This window comes from Anser anser (genome assembly GCF_964211835.1).
Source record: "Anser anser genome assembly, chromosome: 1".
Taxonomy (NCBI): Eukaryota; Metazoa; Chordata; class Aves; order Anseriformes; family Anatidae; genus Anser; species Anser anser.
The window spans coordinates 11,466,751-11,483,278 of NC_139720.1; the positions used below are offsets into that span (position 1 = coordinate 11,466,751).

At 34.4% G+C, this 16,528-nt stretch overlaps 1 protein-coding gene across 1 annotated transcript in view; it reads left to right on the forward strand.

Annotated features, from left to right (window-relative positions):
* The window catches only part of SEMA3C (semaphorin 3C), a 123,519-nt gene that overhangs the window by 54,925 nt on the left and 52,066 nt on the right, over nucleotides 1–16,528 (forward strand). The window contains exons 3-4 of the mRNA XM_083807555.1: nucleotides 12,555–12,715; nucleotides 15,070–15,132. Of these exons, the coding sequence (XP_083663681.1) occupies nucleotides 12,555–12,715; nucleotides 15,070–15,132 (224 nt within the window). The remainder of the gene's footprint in view (nucleotides 1–12,554; nucleotides 12,716–15,069; nucleotides 15,133–16,528) is intronic.

Here is a 16,528-nt window from a genome sequence, read left to right on the forward strand (position 1 = left end):
ACAAATCAGAAAGACAGATATCTTTAAACTGCAGTGTCTTTAGCTGTTAATATTTAGTCTTTAGCATATAATACTGCCAAAAATATGTAAAAACAAGCTGAAAAAAAATTATTCTACTCTCTATAGGTAACTGATGCAAAAAAATCCTGCTTCTTGAAAGTCTCATTGCTAGTAAACCCCCAGATAATCCAGCATTGAATACTAAATAAAAGGCAAGGAAAAGAAACAGCTATGAAGAATTAGTTAGGAGTAGTTTAAGGAAAGTAAAAGTTTTTAGAATTGCTGCTTTTTGTTTGTTTGTTTGTTTGTTTGTTTAACTGATGAACAGTTGAGGTATATAGTAAAATGCCATGAAGGTGAAGCTATATAGATACAGTAGTGAAAGCCCAAAACACCAACTAAAAGATTTAACCTGTTAAAAATATTTTTCATTCAAGCTAAGGGTTCAAAAGGTTTCAAAAGAATGGCTAGTATTCTTCCTTATGGGCCAATCTAGTGGAGTTAACATGCCTACTAAATAAATTCTGATTAAAAGCTATTCAGAACTCTCTCTATTTACTCTATCATAATCACATGATTCTCTCTTGTGGAGATTTCCTTTCTACTGCAATAGAATTCATGACATTATATGTTTAATGGAGCTGAAATGGATTGTGCATTAAGCAGCATTACTTTATATGACATGTAAACACTAAAGCATGTGTACCTATAAAATGGAGTGATTTAAATATATTATGCACTAATCTTAAACGGTTAGTAGGAACATGAGTTAGAATAGCACTTTGAACATAAAAATGCCTTTCACTTGTATTTTTTTTAACATGCATTAGCTGAACTTGATAGTGATTCTGAAAAACAGGTAAGTGTAGTTATAAACATACAACAGATGGTTAAACTGACATAAATGGAGGGTGAGAGATTTGTTCAAGGTCAGAGAGCAAATGCCCAGGAGTTCTGACTTATAGTTCCCTGTTCTGATCATGAAACAAATCTCCTTTGTTCTAGATATCTGTATACTCTGCTTTAAATGAATAGTTGTATTTTGTTACTTATGCTCCCAAAATATGAGTACAATTTAGTAGTCAACTTTTAGTACAGTCAACTTTTAGTACAAGTAATAGTTTGCTACAGACCTAAGTGGCTGACCATGGTTGACTTCTATTCCATACTATCCTCTGCCTCTTATCCTATACCTGCAGCATGCCTATTTTAGCCTTCTAGGAATCTAAATACCCTTCATTTTTGGATTTCTGACAGAGAACTTCCTTCCTTGAACTTGCTCTTTTGGTGCTGAACCTGCGAGTGATCCATGCAGCACTTTAGCAGAGTATGTTACTCTTCTTGACTCTTTTATTCTTTTACCTGAAGCAACCATTTATATTCCTTTTACACTTTGTTGATGTTCAGCATATCCAAATGAATTAATAGCTTGCTCCCATTGGAGGCTAAAAATAACTGTCTAAAACTGATAGAGTTGTATTTATGAGACTTCATAACTCAGAGCTGAATATAAACATATAGCTTTTATTTAATTAACTATTTATATATATAAATATATATATATATAACTTTTATTTAAATATATATATATGGACAAGCAAGAGGGGGGATTCGCATAATTTTTCCTACTTTTGGCCAAATACTAGATGGTCATCCTGCTGAATAAATATGGCAGATCTAGTTTAAACACAGAGTGAGTGACTGTAGAAGGTTTATTTATTTAAATGGCTTCCCGTTCAGATGAAGTCTAAACAGAAAAGTATAAAAGTTATCTCTTAAATCCAAACCAGAGTTTTGGCTGAGCTTATTAAGTCTTAAGAGTCTGGACTTAAAACAAACAAACAAAAAATCTCTTTTTGCATATGAAATACACTTGAAATAACTTCCTGCAGCTATCTCATTTTAATTTCAAAGGCTCTTTTGTACATTACCAAATGCAACCCCAAGACAACTCAGTCAAGTATATTACAAATTATTACCTCCATTTTACATATGTAACTCAGAGAGTTTATGTGACATGTCTTAAGTCAAAAGCAAAATACCATCAGAATAGGATTTAGAGTTGAGTGGACTCTAATCCACCAGGCTATGTTCAGCCCACTAAACATGACTTTTATTGTCCACCCAAATACCAGCTGGTGATCACTTGAAGATTGATGGTAGCATGCAGCTCTGGAATGTGCTCCTAAATTCACTCTTTGTGTCAGTCTTCATGGTGCAAAAAAAAAAGAGTGAAATATGGTTATGTTCTGTGTGTTTAAACAGGAAGCATACTACCTACTGAACACATCTCTCTGCAGGGTTTGGGCGCAGAACTCTTTTACTCCCACACAGCCACCAGTAGGGACTGCCACGTCTTGTAAAAGTCACCTAACAGTTATAGACCCACCTCCAGCTTCCAAATCCATACAGACATATGTATACATAAGCATAAATAAAATAATATTAATTGCATGTTTGGAAGCATTTTGTTTTTAAAGATAACATTAAGAAAAAAATAATAAGTCCTGATTAATTTACAATTGAAAATACTCATAAACAATCTGAAGGTCTTCAGCAACACAATGGACATTGATGATAAAATTAATAACTTCCAGTTGTGTCCAGCCTCTGAGAGACATGACCAAGTCCTGTGTCCAGTGAAGCAGGTTGTGGCATCATAGTCATTTTGAAAAAAGAAATCTTAATGTGCAATCTCATATAACTACCTGGATCTTCCTCTGATGCTAGTAGATGGATATTAATATACAAATATATATATACATATTTCAAGGCGGGGAAAAAAAAAAAAGGAAAATATTTAAGGATAGGCTTGATCTTTGCACTTTTCACAAACTAAACTTTTCTTGACTTCAGGAAACATCTCGAACACCCACATCCAGCTTGCTTCCTGTCAATATAGAATGGTGGGTGGCCTCTTGGCTGCAAAATCAAGTCTAATCAAACAGCCCAAATTAGACAACAAAAGATATTTTAACTATGCAGAACACAGTAGAAAATATAATGAAGAATATCATGCAGAAATTTTCTACTATTCTAATATTTCTGTTCAAGAGATCGAAATATCAAGAGGAGATTGGGATAAATACGGCTGTGAAAAAAGACTGTGGAATTGAGTGTGGCTTTGTCTTGGTAAAGTTTGTTGTCTTTAGTATAATGATCATTCTGGCATAATGTTGGAATTGGGGTTCATTGAAGGTTCACTGGTGGGGGAATGCCATTTGTTGACCTCCAGCTTCTTTGTTTTCTCACATAGTGGAGGGAGAATATGTGCTTCTTTCATCCTTCTCAGATGTAAAGTGTAGCTTGATAACTTTCTTAACTTAGTATATAGAGGCAATTGTCTGACACAGACACCAGATAAATACACACCATCTACTGACATACCAGTGTTTATAGTAAATAAGAAAACACTAAATTAGGAAGCAGTAATTTACATAGTTGTATGTGATATCCACCATTCCACATATCTGTTTCTGTATTTTTGCTATAGACAACTTTAGCTTCTTTTACAAAGCATCCCTCTATATTCAGAATTGTTAAAGACTAAAATACCACCCTTTAATTCACTAGTCCATTGAAATTAATATATTAATGAAATTGTGAAATGATGAAATCATGAAAACGTGAAATACTGTCCACCAAATCTTCTTCAGCTCATGCCTGAGTAAATTTTACATTATTTTATTGAAGAGTGAAAAAAAGCAAAGTACTTGAGATTTAGCTGGATCTGATGTTTGCCTGATAGCTAATCCTAATTTGATTAAAATTATTATAAAACTAATGAAACTGTAACCAAGCCTGCATAAAATAAGCTCTTTTTTTTTCTTTTTTCTTTTTTTCTTTTTTTTTTTTTAATTTTTAGAGTAAGGGCAAGGGGTGACTGCTGAAGAAAAGAGCAGTATATTTTAAGGAGATTTGTGGCAAGGTAAAGTGGCATGGATAAAAACACAGCTAAAATTGGTTGGATCAATAAAGACAGGGATTACTGCAGCATGGGCAGTAATGCCAATCCTAGATATGGAGAGATTGTCTGAATCTCTGGAGAGGTTGCTCTTTGGAGGAGAAAAATGTATATAATGAAAAAACTTCATCTATCTCACAGTGAAGGGGATTCATACTGTATTAGAACCCATAATTAAATATTTCAGTGATTTAGCTGTTCTTTCTCAACAAATTTTCCTTAGCTCTGGCCGCGAGAGTAATTCTGCAGCTTAGCAGCAATATACTCATAAAGAAAAGGAAAGACTGTGCATGTGAGTTGAAGTGGAAAATTTTCTCAGTCTGAAAAGAGGTTAACAGACCACTATCATCACTTAAGGTATTGGATATTTTGTAATATTTGATAATTCTCCATTCCAACTCTCTGTACATAGAGCTCACATGTCAATGAAAATGTATTAACACCTCAAAATTGTACATATGGGGAGTAGCTGCCATTGTCAATTCTGTAAAGGACAAAACATGTCTTCATTATACACAAGATACCTTAGTAAAACTGCAAAGTACAGTATTAAAGTGAAGCAAAAATATAAACTTGCAAGAAAAGACAGTTCAACCAGTAAAATGTCCTACCTGTCATTCAACCTCACATACACTCTCCCTGCTCCTCTATTCAAAAATATCCCAGCTGACATCAGCTATCTTGAGTTTACGGAGAGTAAATAAGCACTCAAACCTACGCCTAAAAAAGTTTGCTTTTTTCACAAAACCAGCAGCCCGAATGAGATGCAAAACTAGTAAGTCCATTCAGACCTCATTCTCCTCCCAGAGTTCAACCTACTGGCAGTAAAAGGGATGAAGATGAATGAATTGGGAGAACAGCTCACATGCATCTCATGTTGCTGCCAGTTCTGAGTTGGAGAATAGCTTAAGTTTTTAACTCATTTTTTTTCAGAGAGACAATTGCAATAATTCATTTTCTTCATTTTCCCACATCTTTTTTAAATATGGATCAAAGAGTTTCGGTGTCTGCATGCAGCAAGGGCTTCAGCTGGCCAGTTAGTGTGATGGCTACTTGGAACATTTCTCTATGTGAATGAGCATCACAGGGGGAAGTGCAGCCATTCCTCCAATGATGTGATTGCTGGTCCAATAGAGAAAAAAAAAAAAAAAAAAGAGAGAGAGCAAGAAAACACAAGAGGTTACAATGAAAAGATATACTGCTCCCAGTAGAAGTAAAATAATGTGGAATTTGTCTGACTTCCCCATGGATGTGTTGTTTTTATTTCCTCAATTCATGTCAAAAATAATGTTATATTTGGCAGCCAACAGCTTCTCACTTCTGAATCTGGAAAACAAAAACATCTCAAGTGCCAGTGGCAAAACCGCTATGTGCACACAGGCTAGTGGGTGAGACTGGTTCAGCTAGTGGAGCCCTAGGCAATGTGGCAAAGCCTCTCCTCCGTTTCTTTCAAAAAGAAGTAAAGAAGGCATGACTATGTGCAGACTCTGGAGTATGCAGCTCTTGGACAGCGGTTAACTTTGTACATGAGACATGGAGAAAACTGGCTTCCATCTCACATGCCTAACTCAGCTGCAGTAATCTTAAAAACAGTTTGTTTGTTTATACAGATCTCCACGCTTGTCAAAATTGTCTCTTTGGTTTGGAGACCAAAAATGAGAATAAGTCCTGGACAGATTAATAGTAGGCAGAAATGGATGAGGTAATACTTGAAAAGTTAGATAACTTCTTCTGGAAAGTTCTATATTGTGGCAGTATTAGTGACATCTTCTCTCTTGCTTTCTCTTTCTCACACACACAAATTACAATTATATTGAGGGATGAAGTTGATGACCAATAAAATTATAACTGTACTCAACTTATTAAAAAATAAGAAGGCCACTTTTCAGCATTTTTGTTGAAATATCTATAGAGATTTCAGAGGGGTTATTCCAGGTTTACTGCAAGGTAAATGGAGGAATAATCTGAAAATTATGCCTAGAAGTGTCTATAGCCAAATAAGACTGTGTGGCCGAAAGGTGTGGGTGGTCTTGCATAATTCTTAGTGAAGGAATCTCAATACTGGAATCTTTGGAAGGTCTTGGAATGGCTATGCAACTGCAGTTTGGAAAATGTTGACATATTTTTCCTCTTTGTTTCAGAGTACAGCTTCTATGGTGGAATGTGGTGTGATTTCATCATGACAATATCTCTGTAAATCAAAAAAAAAAAATGAGTATTTTAATAGTGTCTGTTCTTCATAATGCAAAGCTGCAATAAAACTGCACTTAACCTGATGGAGTATGCTAGGTCGAATGTGCCACACTGCCATGCTACTACAGTTTACCACACACAAATGACTTTCTCTCATTGTATCTTTGCTTAGAGAGCACATTCCTCCTGCACAAAACTGGCAGCTGCCCACACCTCAGAGGGTCTGCCTGTGCTTCTTCATTCTTCAAAGCAGTAAATCGAAGGTGAAAAAATTCTGATAGTTGTTGAAGCACTATTAAGAAAAACAATAAAACTCTGTTAGGAGTGTCTTTTAGAACAGCATTCGAAGATCCCCAACAAAAGCTGGTTAATAATCCATTGTGATTTTTTTTTTAATCCTACAAATTACTGGGATTTTAGGACTTCTGTGTGTCTTGTTAATTGTAAAAGAGGAATCATATACTGACATACGTGAATGCTCTGCTTAAGGTTAACTATTAACTGGTATGTCTTTTCCTTTCAACACATGGTCTGCCTTCACAAAGAGCTATTGAGCATTTTACTGCTCCTAATGTGTATGTAAAGCTGTCCAAGGTGACAGATTGCTCTTCAAACGTGATATAGCTACCTCTAGGTCTGATTCTTCAAAGATTTCACCTTGGCACTTTTATTTCTATTTATAAAAGACTTCCCTATCTTGAACCAGTAATATGTATATTCCATTTTCAGCTCATTTAGCAAATATACCAACAAGTATTCAAGGTGTATAGTGAAACCAGATCACATTTAGATACTGTTGACATTTTCATGTTATTTACCCTCATTCCAAATACAGCAATTAAGTTTCCTTCTAGCAAATGACACGTTTTAGCTCTGGGCGATGAGGGCTTCTGTTTCAGCCTGTACTGTATGAACTCCCTTCCTCCCTATCCTCTAGGTGATCTTGTTAATTAGTTAGCCTGTGATTTTATGAGCACTTGTAAATCTATTTTCTCCCCTCACATTAACTTTTTTTTTTTTTTAGAAAAAAATGTAATTAAAACCCTTTCAGACAGATTCACAAGCTAACAGTTCTTCTAAGCCTATTGGCTCTTCATAGAAAAGGACAAATTTCATTCTAACAACATTAGAAAAAAAAAAAAGTCAAGATTTCTCATGCATGAAGAAAAGATAAAGAGATAAAGAAAAGGTCAAAGGTCCACCTGAGCTTTTTGGGCCCTGAGTGGTTAAGACACACAAGGGACTGACAAGTAGCACATCTGGCTGCTTATGGCTCTTTGGCCAAATTACTATGTACCCATTTATAATCAGCTTCACTTGGGAGCTGGCTGAGAGTTGGTTCATAGTTTGAAAACTGCAGGAACAGTAGCAAAAATACTTTAACAGCTCTCTTACCTCACCACCTTAAGTAGAAGGAATCAATACCTTTTTTTTTTTTTTTTTTTTAAGGAAGAGGAATATCGACGGAGCAAAGGTGACATGTTCTGAAGATTTTGAAAGGAAATATGCAGACTCACCTTGTTCTCTTTGCAAATATAAACAGTTACAATGTATCTCTCATAGTTGAAAAGCAATAATATAAATGAGGAATATAAATAAGGTACTTTTCCACAGTTGCTACGTGAACTGTAAAAATAATACGTCTCTTCTAAGTCTTTACATTTAAAGAATGAGAAATAAGGCCAAGAAAACAATAGTTAAAATGATTAGATTTTTATGAAATCTGATATCTTTTAACCAGATCTTTTCCAGTCATTTATTTTAGTAAGGTACAAAACAGATAAGTTACTCACTAAACAGTACAAATGAAAATATTGAAAATAAAATAAGAGCTTTTCTTGTGGCTTTAATCTTTTTAAAACAATCTTCTTGTAACTTTACAAATACTTCTGATTTCACTTGCATTTTTAAAATACTTAGCAATTCCTTTCAGTGCTAGCAATAAAATTGTCCTATTTCCATTAGTTATTATAAGCAAAACCATCATTCTACTTAAATATTGAGAGAGAGAAAGAGAGAGAGAGAGAGAGAGAGAGAGAGAGAGAGAGAGAGGATTTGTTTTATTTCTGTTCCTAGAAGCTGAGATTTTACATTGCAATTTCACATTTGGCATGGGCTGGCATATTTGTTGGCACAAGCTGACAGTTTAATGAGGCTTAAGAGACTCTTACAGTTTCATTAACAAGGGGCTAATATTGTCAAGCCTACTGCGGGATGCACACAAGGCCAGTTAATGGTGAATCCCATAGCTTGTGAGAGTATTTTTGCTGACTTCCAAGTCACTAAGGCTACATAAAATCTGTGCCAATTTGGGCAGCAGAGGTTCCCTGTGGAGAACCTCTTTCCAGAAAGCTAGTTTTCTCCCCTCCACTGTCGTTATGTGCATAAAACTTTATTTGTTCTTTTTTTTTTTTTTTTTTTTGATCTCCAAATCTGTGCTTCTGCTCTGAGCTTCCCCATAAACAAACCTTCTGAAGCTGAATCCTTATGGCAGGAGGAAAGAGGAGGAAAACATATTATTTCTTGTACTTTACCACAGGGGATCCTAAATTAAAAGCTTGACAGATCATCCTAGATTTGCTCAAAGAAGCCCTGCCAGGCTGGAAACCCAAGGACGATTTAGTGCAGAGATGTCTGCGTGCACTCATATGACATATCACAGTTTATCCACATCTTATCTGTAGATAAGTTCAGTGCATTGAACTTGGGCTGGGGATGCTTGCACCCCATAATTGTAGCTTACCAAACTCTGCAATGTAAAGATATCTGCAGATTATACTGAAGTTTTTACTAACAAGTGGCTAGGTGGGTTTGCAAATAGGGTGTAATATTTTTTTTTCTTTTCTTTTTAGGAAGTTACCACTAATTATTGCAGTAGTTTCAGTATTTATGTATCAAGCATCCATATTAGCATAATATTTATACTGAGAAAGTCACTTACATTAAGGTTTCATCTTACATATTGGGGATTATTATATCCCTTATATTGAGAAAGTCAGGTTGTGTTTTCAAACATCAGTGAATGTAAAATAAGGAAGTGTCATCATGTCAAGTGATGAAATAAGATATTCAGAGAACTACCTGATGAGTGGATGTAGCTCATACATACATGCACCAGTGGCTTGGACAGTTCGGGTATAACAGACTGTGTCTGTCAGCAGGGGAGATATCTCCACATTCTTCAATTTCCAGATTATGATAACGGTAGTTTGCTTTGTTCTGGCCAAAAGAATTTTTTTTATTTATTTATTTTTTTAGCATTACAAAGGCTTTTGTGATGTTAAGAATAGATATTATACAAATATATTTTTTCTTCTCCTGTGAGAGCACAATATTTTCTCCATAATACTTGTATTAACTTTTATGTGGTGGATTATAAAGATAATTAAAGAGTAAGTGTTAAATTAATTTTCAGTAAGCTCTACATGGTGTTCACAGAAAACTCCTAGTCACTGGGATCCCCAAAACATGCAGGTCAATAATAATAATAGTTGTGGCAAGAGAGTTCTTTGAAGTTTTTGTTTTTCATTAAAAGGGAAGAGAGCTGTTTGACCTGACAGATTTCTAGCACTAGAAATTAAATTGGTATTGCCTTTATCACTCTAAGAAAGCCAAAACTAAGTTCACCGACCTATAAAGAATGCTGGACAAAGGTTATTCTTGTATTATTAGTGATAACAATTATTTGCATATGGAATATATTCTAGTCTTTATTTTGATTACCCAAGAAAAATAAACATATTCATGGAGAGCTGTCCACGACATTATTCTCCACACAGGCTTTACTGCCTTGAAAGTTTGGTTAAATTCTGAAAGCATGGAATAAAATGTGCTTTAAAAATCAGTAAATATTTGCCTTACTTTTTCCAAAACTTTTAGAGATGAAAGAGAATGTGGAAGACCTTACAGCATCTTTCCACACACTGATCTTTTTAAGTAACAGCATCCAGCTAGTGAATCTTTAAGAAAATTAATTTTTCCTGATTTTGTGATAAATTTTGTTAAGTGAAAAGAAAATTTGATCAATTATAAATTCTCTCCCCACTCGCTTGAGTGCCCCTGTTAAGCTAATAGACTGCGTGCTTCAGCCCTGAAACAAATAAAGGTAATAAATCTATATAAGAGTCCTTGTTTTAGGGCAGTGTTCTTCTGTATTCAAGGGCTTTCCTTCCCTCATATGAATGTCACTGAGTTTCTGTAGGCTAGTGGCATGTGATAAGGTCCTGATTCTCCTAATCAGCAGCTTGATGGAGACGGATTACCCTTCAGGTGCCTTAGGAAGAAAAAATACCATTGCAAAGGTTAAAAATCCAGGAAAATAATGTATTTCTATGACTAATGGTTATGGAAATCAAAGATATGTAGTTATTTTTGTCTCTTCCTTAAAAATAATCATTAGCATCTCTATAATCTTTTATGTCCATCATGGTTTATTTATTATCATGTTTATTCTAAAAACACTGAAGCTATAAGGAGGGATATTATATAATGCAAAATCAATAAGCTCACCTTTACCCAATCTTGTGCGGGAAACTGCTGCCTCTCCCAATTTATCTGTGCTTTTCTAGCATATCAAATATACAGTTATGAGATGGTTCAGTTTCATCTTACAGCTGCAAAATATTACAGTAAAGTTAATAAGGCCACCAGGAAAGGGGATGAGCACTAGCTTCTCAGGCTTGTTATGAAAGGTCAATCTGAGAATTTCAACGAGAGCAAAGGGACTGAATTTTAATGGCACTGTGCTGATGAGTCTCCCAGATGTCTTTGCAACTCCCAGCTGAAAGCTTACAGGGAGAATTTTTAAATGAAGTAAAGCAATTGATTTTTCAAGGACTGAAGAAAGACTTCTGAAAATGATGTGGACAATTTTCATATATATTCAAGGAGTACTGTTTCAGTTTAAGCTCTTAAGCACAGCTTGTATGTGTAAATTTTCTTGAGAAAAATGATATAGAAATATTATTTGTTGATCTTTTTAATATTAACATTAATAAAGGCATATAGAAAACACTTTGCTCCTGAAAGCTGTCACATGCCTAAGTTAATCAAAATGTCATATCTTTCATTAATCAGAGGTATTTTTCATCTTTCTATTAAGCTGTTTGAAAATCAATATAAAAAAAATAAGTGGTTGTGTATCATATTTATCAATGCAAATCAAGTTATGTCAAGCGTTCTTTGAATCAATAGATCTGTAGTAGACAGAAATCTAAGTCCCAAAATATTAGGTGACTATCTTGGCTAAGATATCTACCATTTTCTATAGAAGAATATTGAGCAAAGACCTTGCTTTTAGCAGAAAAACAGGCTTTAGCAACAGTGACAAGCCATATTGTCCCAGACACCCAATTTGGAAAAGAAATATGGACTCAGTTCTTATATCTGTGACTTTAAGAGGGCTTCATTTTCATATTTACTCTGTATTTTCAACCCTGTTTGAATCACAGGAAACACAATCCAATAATAATGCTCATGAGTTAAGAAAACTATTTTGTTAAATACTTGAATATGGAGAAATTGATTATTAAAGTTTTGTTTTGTTTTGTTTTGTTTTTCCATTCTCAAATCTTAAGAAATATCCCTTCTGTTATTACTGAAAGGAAAAATAATCTGTTTTGAGGCCAAAATATATTGGCCAAGCAAAGACAGGAAGGCTGATCTTTCTCAAGGGCAGCAAGTAATACTTAGATTAAAAATGTTTGTGCTATTCCTGTAACAGGCCTGATCCTGCACTACTGAGATCAAAGGATGTTTTTCAGTTCATTTCATTGAATAAAGTTTTAAGTGTGAAAAAAAAACAAAAACAAACAGTTATAGACTTCTGATTGTTTGTTCCAAATCCCATAAACAGATAACTGAATAAATAGACACGCAATAAGGCAATAAGGCTTGATTGAACACATTTTCTATTACCTTTTTTTTTTTTTTTTTTTTAATAAGCCATGTATAGTCATGAAGGACTGAAAAAAATTTACTTTGGAAACAATAAAATCCTATTGTTGGTGAAGCCCCCTGTCAAGAAAAGCAAGTGAACTGTTCTTATCTAATTTGTATTGATCTTGTGGATTTTGTGCTGTCATAAACTTCAAAATATATTGAACATATTGACTAATTTAATTTCCTTAAAAGCCAAAGCTGTAAATAATCACATCCATTAAAATAACAATTCATTACATGACTGAATAAAAGCAATGCCAGATTTTTATGGGCTATGTATAGTTACTTAGGGTATAAAAAGTTTGCATTCAAACTGGGAAACAAAAGGTTGTTTCAACTCAGCTATTGCAAGTGTCTAATAGGGGTTCTTCATCTCTTATTGGTCCCAGTTATGTTTAAAGATTCATTTATTTAAAAAGAGAAGCAGTTTACTAATTTCTTGTATTTACTATTTCAGAGCTGCAAGAAACTAAGACCTCTGAATATCACAGAATATCACACAGTCCTCTGGATTACAGGATATTATTAATGGATGAAGATCAGGATCGGATCTATGTGGGCAGCAAAGATCATATTCTGTCTTTGAATATTAATAATATAAGCCAAGACCCTCTCAGTGTAAGTTTGGGATTTATTTTGAGAATCGAAGGTTACTTTACTGAATGCATTTCTTTTTAAGAGAAAAATATATATATATGTATTTCATTATTTTGCAGGTCCACACCTTACTGAACTGTTAGTACTTGTTTTATGTGTAATGCAAGATGAACAAACTATTAGCGTGACTGTGATTCAGACATTCAGTTTGAGCTGTTTACTTGTTTTGAAGTGACATACAGCATGGCTTGGCCTCATAGTGAGAATTCATATGAAAAAAAAAAAAAGTTATATAGATGATTCTCTTGAAGATTTAAGATAATTCAGAGATGCACTTTGAAAAAGAGATTATAAGGAAGAATATGATATGTGCTATCATTTTCAGACCAAAGGGGAAAAATAAAAGAAAAAGCAACAGGGACAGATCTGACTTTAACCTTTGACTATATTTATTTTTGTTTTGTACTCTGAATCCTAGTCTCTGATCTGTTTGTCAAGCTTTGTTATGGCTGCATCAGCCCTTGCCCTTCAGTTAGATAGCTGAGACACAACCAGCGTGGGTTTTTTTTGGACACTGTGACCCTCATCTCACTCGTTTTGTGGCTGCTCCTCTGAAGATACTGAGATGTCATTTTCCAAGGTCTCTCTATGTTCCAACTCCCCAGCTTGTAGCAGGCACCCTGTATATGAAAATAATCAAATTAGTGAATATTTAAACATTTTTAGATTCCTCTTTTTTTTTTTTTTTCCAGGGCCAATTGAAATCCAGATTCTCTGATTTTAAAATAAGTGGCCTGCAGAAATACTGTGCCCAGAAGCTCAACTATTAAGATGTTACCTGTGTGGACCTTGCATTGCCTAAATTTAGATTATTACACCTACACCAACACCTTAAAATGTATCCTATATGCCTTATTATACCAAATTCATCTGACCCTTTAATCTATGGGCTTTATTACTGTACCTCAGGCATGTCAAGGGGCAGGGAGATCCAGCGTGTGGCAGCGAAGTTCAATGCTTTACTTAAGAGTCAATGCTTTTAATGTGTCAACAGAGAGAGAGAGATCCCACTGGAGGGTGATTAAGAGTACTTAAATTAAGCTTTGCTCTGAATCACCCTCTGGACATGTCTGTCTACCTGAATTGATCGTGTGGGGAGTGTGGGCAGACTAACTCTCTAACTTACACATTTAAATGAAATGTTTCTTGTGTGACAGCATGAACACCTCCTTCCTCCTCCTAATGGTATGGGAATCATGATCTGTAATGGGGCTGCCTTCTTTGATCTGAAAGGGCTGGTGTGACCTTCTTGCTAATTGAGATCTCACAGTGATTCTGCTAACCTGGTCTGGAAGTAGTGGTGTCCCTGCACTGCACACCTTTACTTAACAGATTTTTTTCTAGCTCTCTGCAGAGTTAGCTAGGTACAACAACGTCTGTGGCAATACTTTCTGCAGTACAAAGCTGTGAGGTGTTTCAGCAGTCCATTTAGGCATGGAAAGCCCAAAATAAAATTAAACAAAATCAACAGTAATCAAATTACCCAAAGTTTTCTGGCAGCTATTGTAATCACCCAATATTATGCTCAGAATTACTTTCTGCAATTCCATGTGTTCTTTCTTTAGTTTATTTATTTTTATAACAGATCTACTTTGCTAATTTTGTGCTATATTCATATGAACCTACAACTCTCTGCATGTGTATGCATATATACATAAAGATCTTTTAACACTATTATTTATGTTATCTTGAGGCTAAATATGATCAATTTATGTCACTTATTAAATTTCCAGTAAGAGATTTCTAATTTTTTTCTATTTCAAAATCAAGATAAATCATAGTTTAAGTATAGTTCAGGTAAAGCTGTCTTTAGTGCAAGAAGTCTTGGAAATAAATGAAGAAATCAGCCTGAAATTTTAAGGTTTGAGCAGGTTTTATCATAGGACATTCAAACCTTAAAAATGAAAATTTGTTACAAGAGTTCTTCTTGCTATATTTTAGTCTTCAAGTTTCCAGTGTGAACAATTTCTAGGAGTTTGGTAAAGGTTAAAATAAATAAATAAAGGTGGATGGTAATTTATACAAAGATGAAAATCTCTCTCATTTGGAAGAAACAATATTACATAAATTGATTAACTTATATTCAAAATATATGATCATTTATATCAACCACAAGTGTTGTCCTTTATTTAATTTATTGCTCTCTAAGACAAAAATTGTTCTCATTTATCAATGAAAATCCTTTTGGGCCTTATAATAAAGGTATAAAATTTATAAAAATATTAACTTATTAGTGTAAGTTATACAATATAATGATATTTAAAAATAAATTATGTGATAAATTTGTTAGTGAAAAGATGTTTCTTTCCTCACAGATTTTCTGGCCAGCATCTGCAAACAAGGTAGAGGAGTGCAAAATGGCTGGCAAAGATCCTACAGTAAGTAGTACTCCACATGCACATCCATACGCATACACAAATTACATACTTGGCAGTAAAGTCAGAACACCTTGAGTGCAGCCAAAAACAAAATGAAAGAAGTGTTTTCCTTTTTAAATGCTCTTCAGGCCAAATGATAAAGTGAAATTATATATATATATATAAAAAAAAAAAAAAAGACTGTAAACAGAGTGCACCTTCAGACCGACAAATTGAAAAAAAAAAAAAAAAAAAAGGAAGAATTACCCAATTCCTTGCCTCACTCTTTCTTGTTACTGGTGAATTAGGTAATAGTAATTTTCCAGATATGTCCTGGAAATCATGGCAAACAGTCTACTAAGCTCTTGTTCAGTGTATGGATGCACTCTGGTGGCCCCCAGGAGGGGGGTACCCACAGTCTACAGCCTGAAAATCCTAGACTCACAAAAATCCTGACCATCTCTTTAGGTTACGTAAAGCAATGCCCTAATGAGTATCTGGAAACTAGTACACTTTACTAGGCAAGGTAAAGATGGTTTCTGGAGTCATGTGAAACCCAGACCACAAAGAGGTCACACTGAGTCATTTTGCACCCCAATTGATTATTCTCCCATCTAAATGCAGCTACCTAAGGACCTAAATCAGATGATAATTTCCCAATGCTGTCTTTATAGAAAATAGGTAGAAATTAGCTATTTTGAAAGATGCAGAATACAATACAGCAGATCCTGTCTTTGGCAGAGTTGTGTATGAACATAGTTATCTTCCTGAAGTGATTTGATCTTACAGTCTGTATATGCCCAGATTTTATTCATGAAAGAATGTTAAAGTGTAAGAAAAATACAGAAAGTCACATTTCTATTCTATTGTTATCTTTTTGTCTGTTTCTCTCTTCAGCAGCACCTAGGTATGTGGTTTTCTTTTTATCTTTTTAGCTTTTTTTTTTTTATCTGATTTCCATTTAAGTATTAGAATTCATAATCTATTCTGAGCTAGAAAATTGCAATTTCTCAATGTTAAATTTATAAAGAAAATAATTTGATTTTACTTATACTTTGACTTGAGCAAGAAACTATGGAAATCAGAAAACCTCATATTAGATAGGTCTTTGGAACATCCTCCTCTGCATAAATCTAGGAACAAAAGTGAGGCCTAATATTTCTATTTATATTAGCTACATATTTTATATTGTTAACTAAGCCTACAAATGACTTGCAATGTTTCAATAATTCTGCTGAGCCAACTTTGTAACAAAAATATGGTGGTTTTTCTGTTTGTTGGTTTGGTTTGGTTTTAAATCTATTGCAACTGCTGATGTAAAGACACCAGAAGGTTGGCCTCTTGGAGCTTAGCTGCAATACACCTTTTCCAAAACTGTGGAGGGTAATTCATTACAGGTCTCCAAAGCAACAGAAGG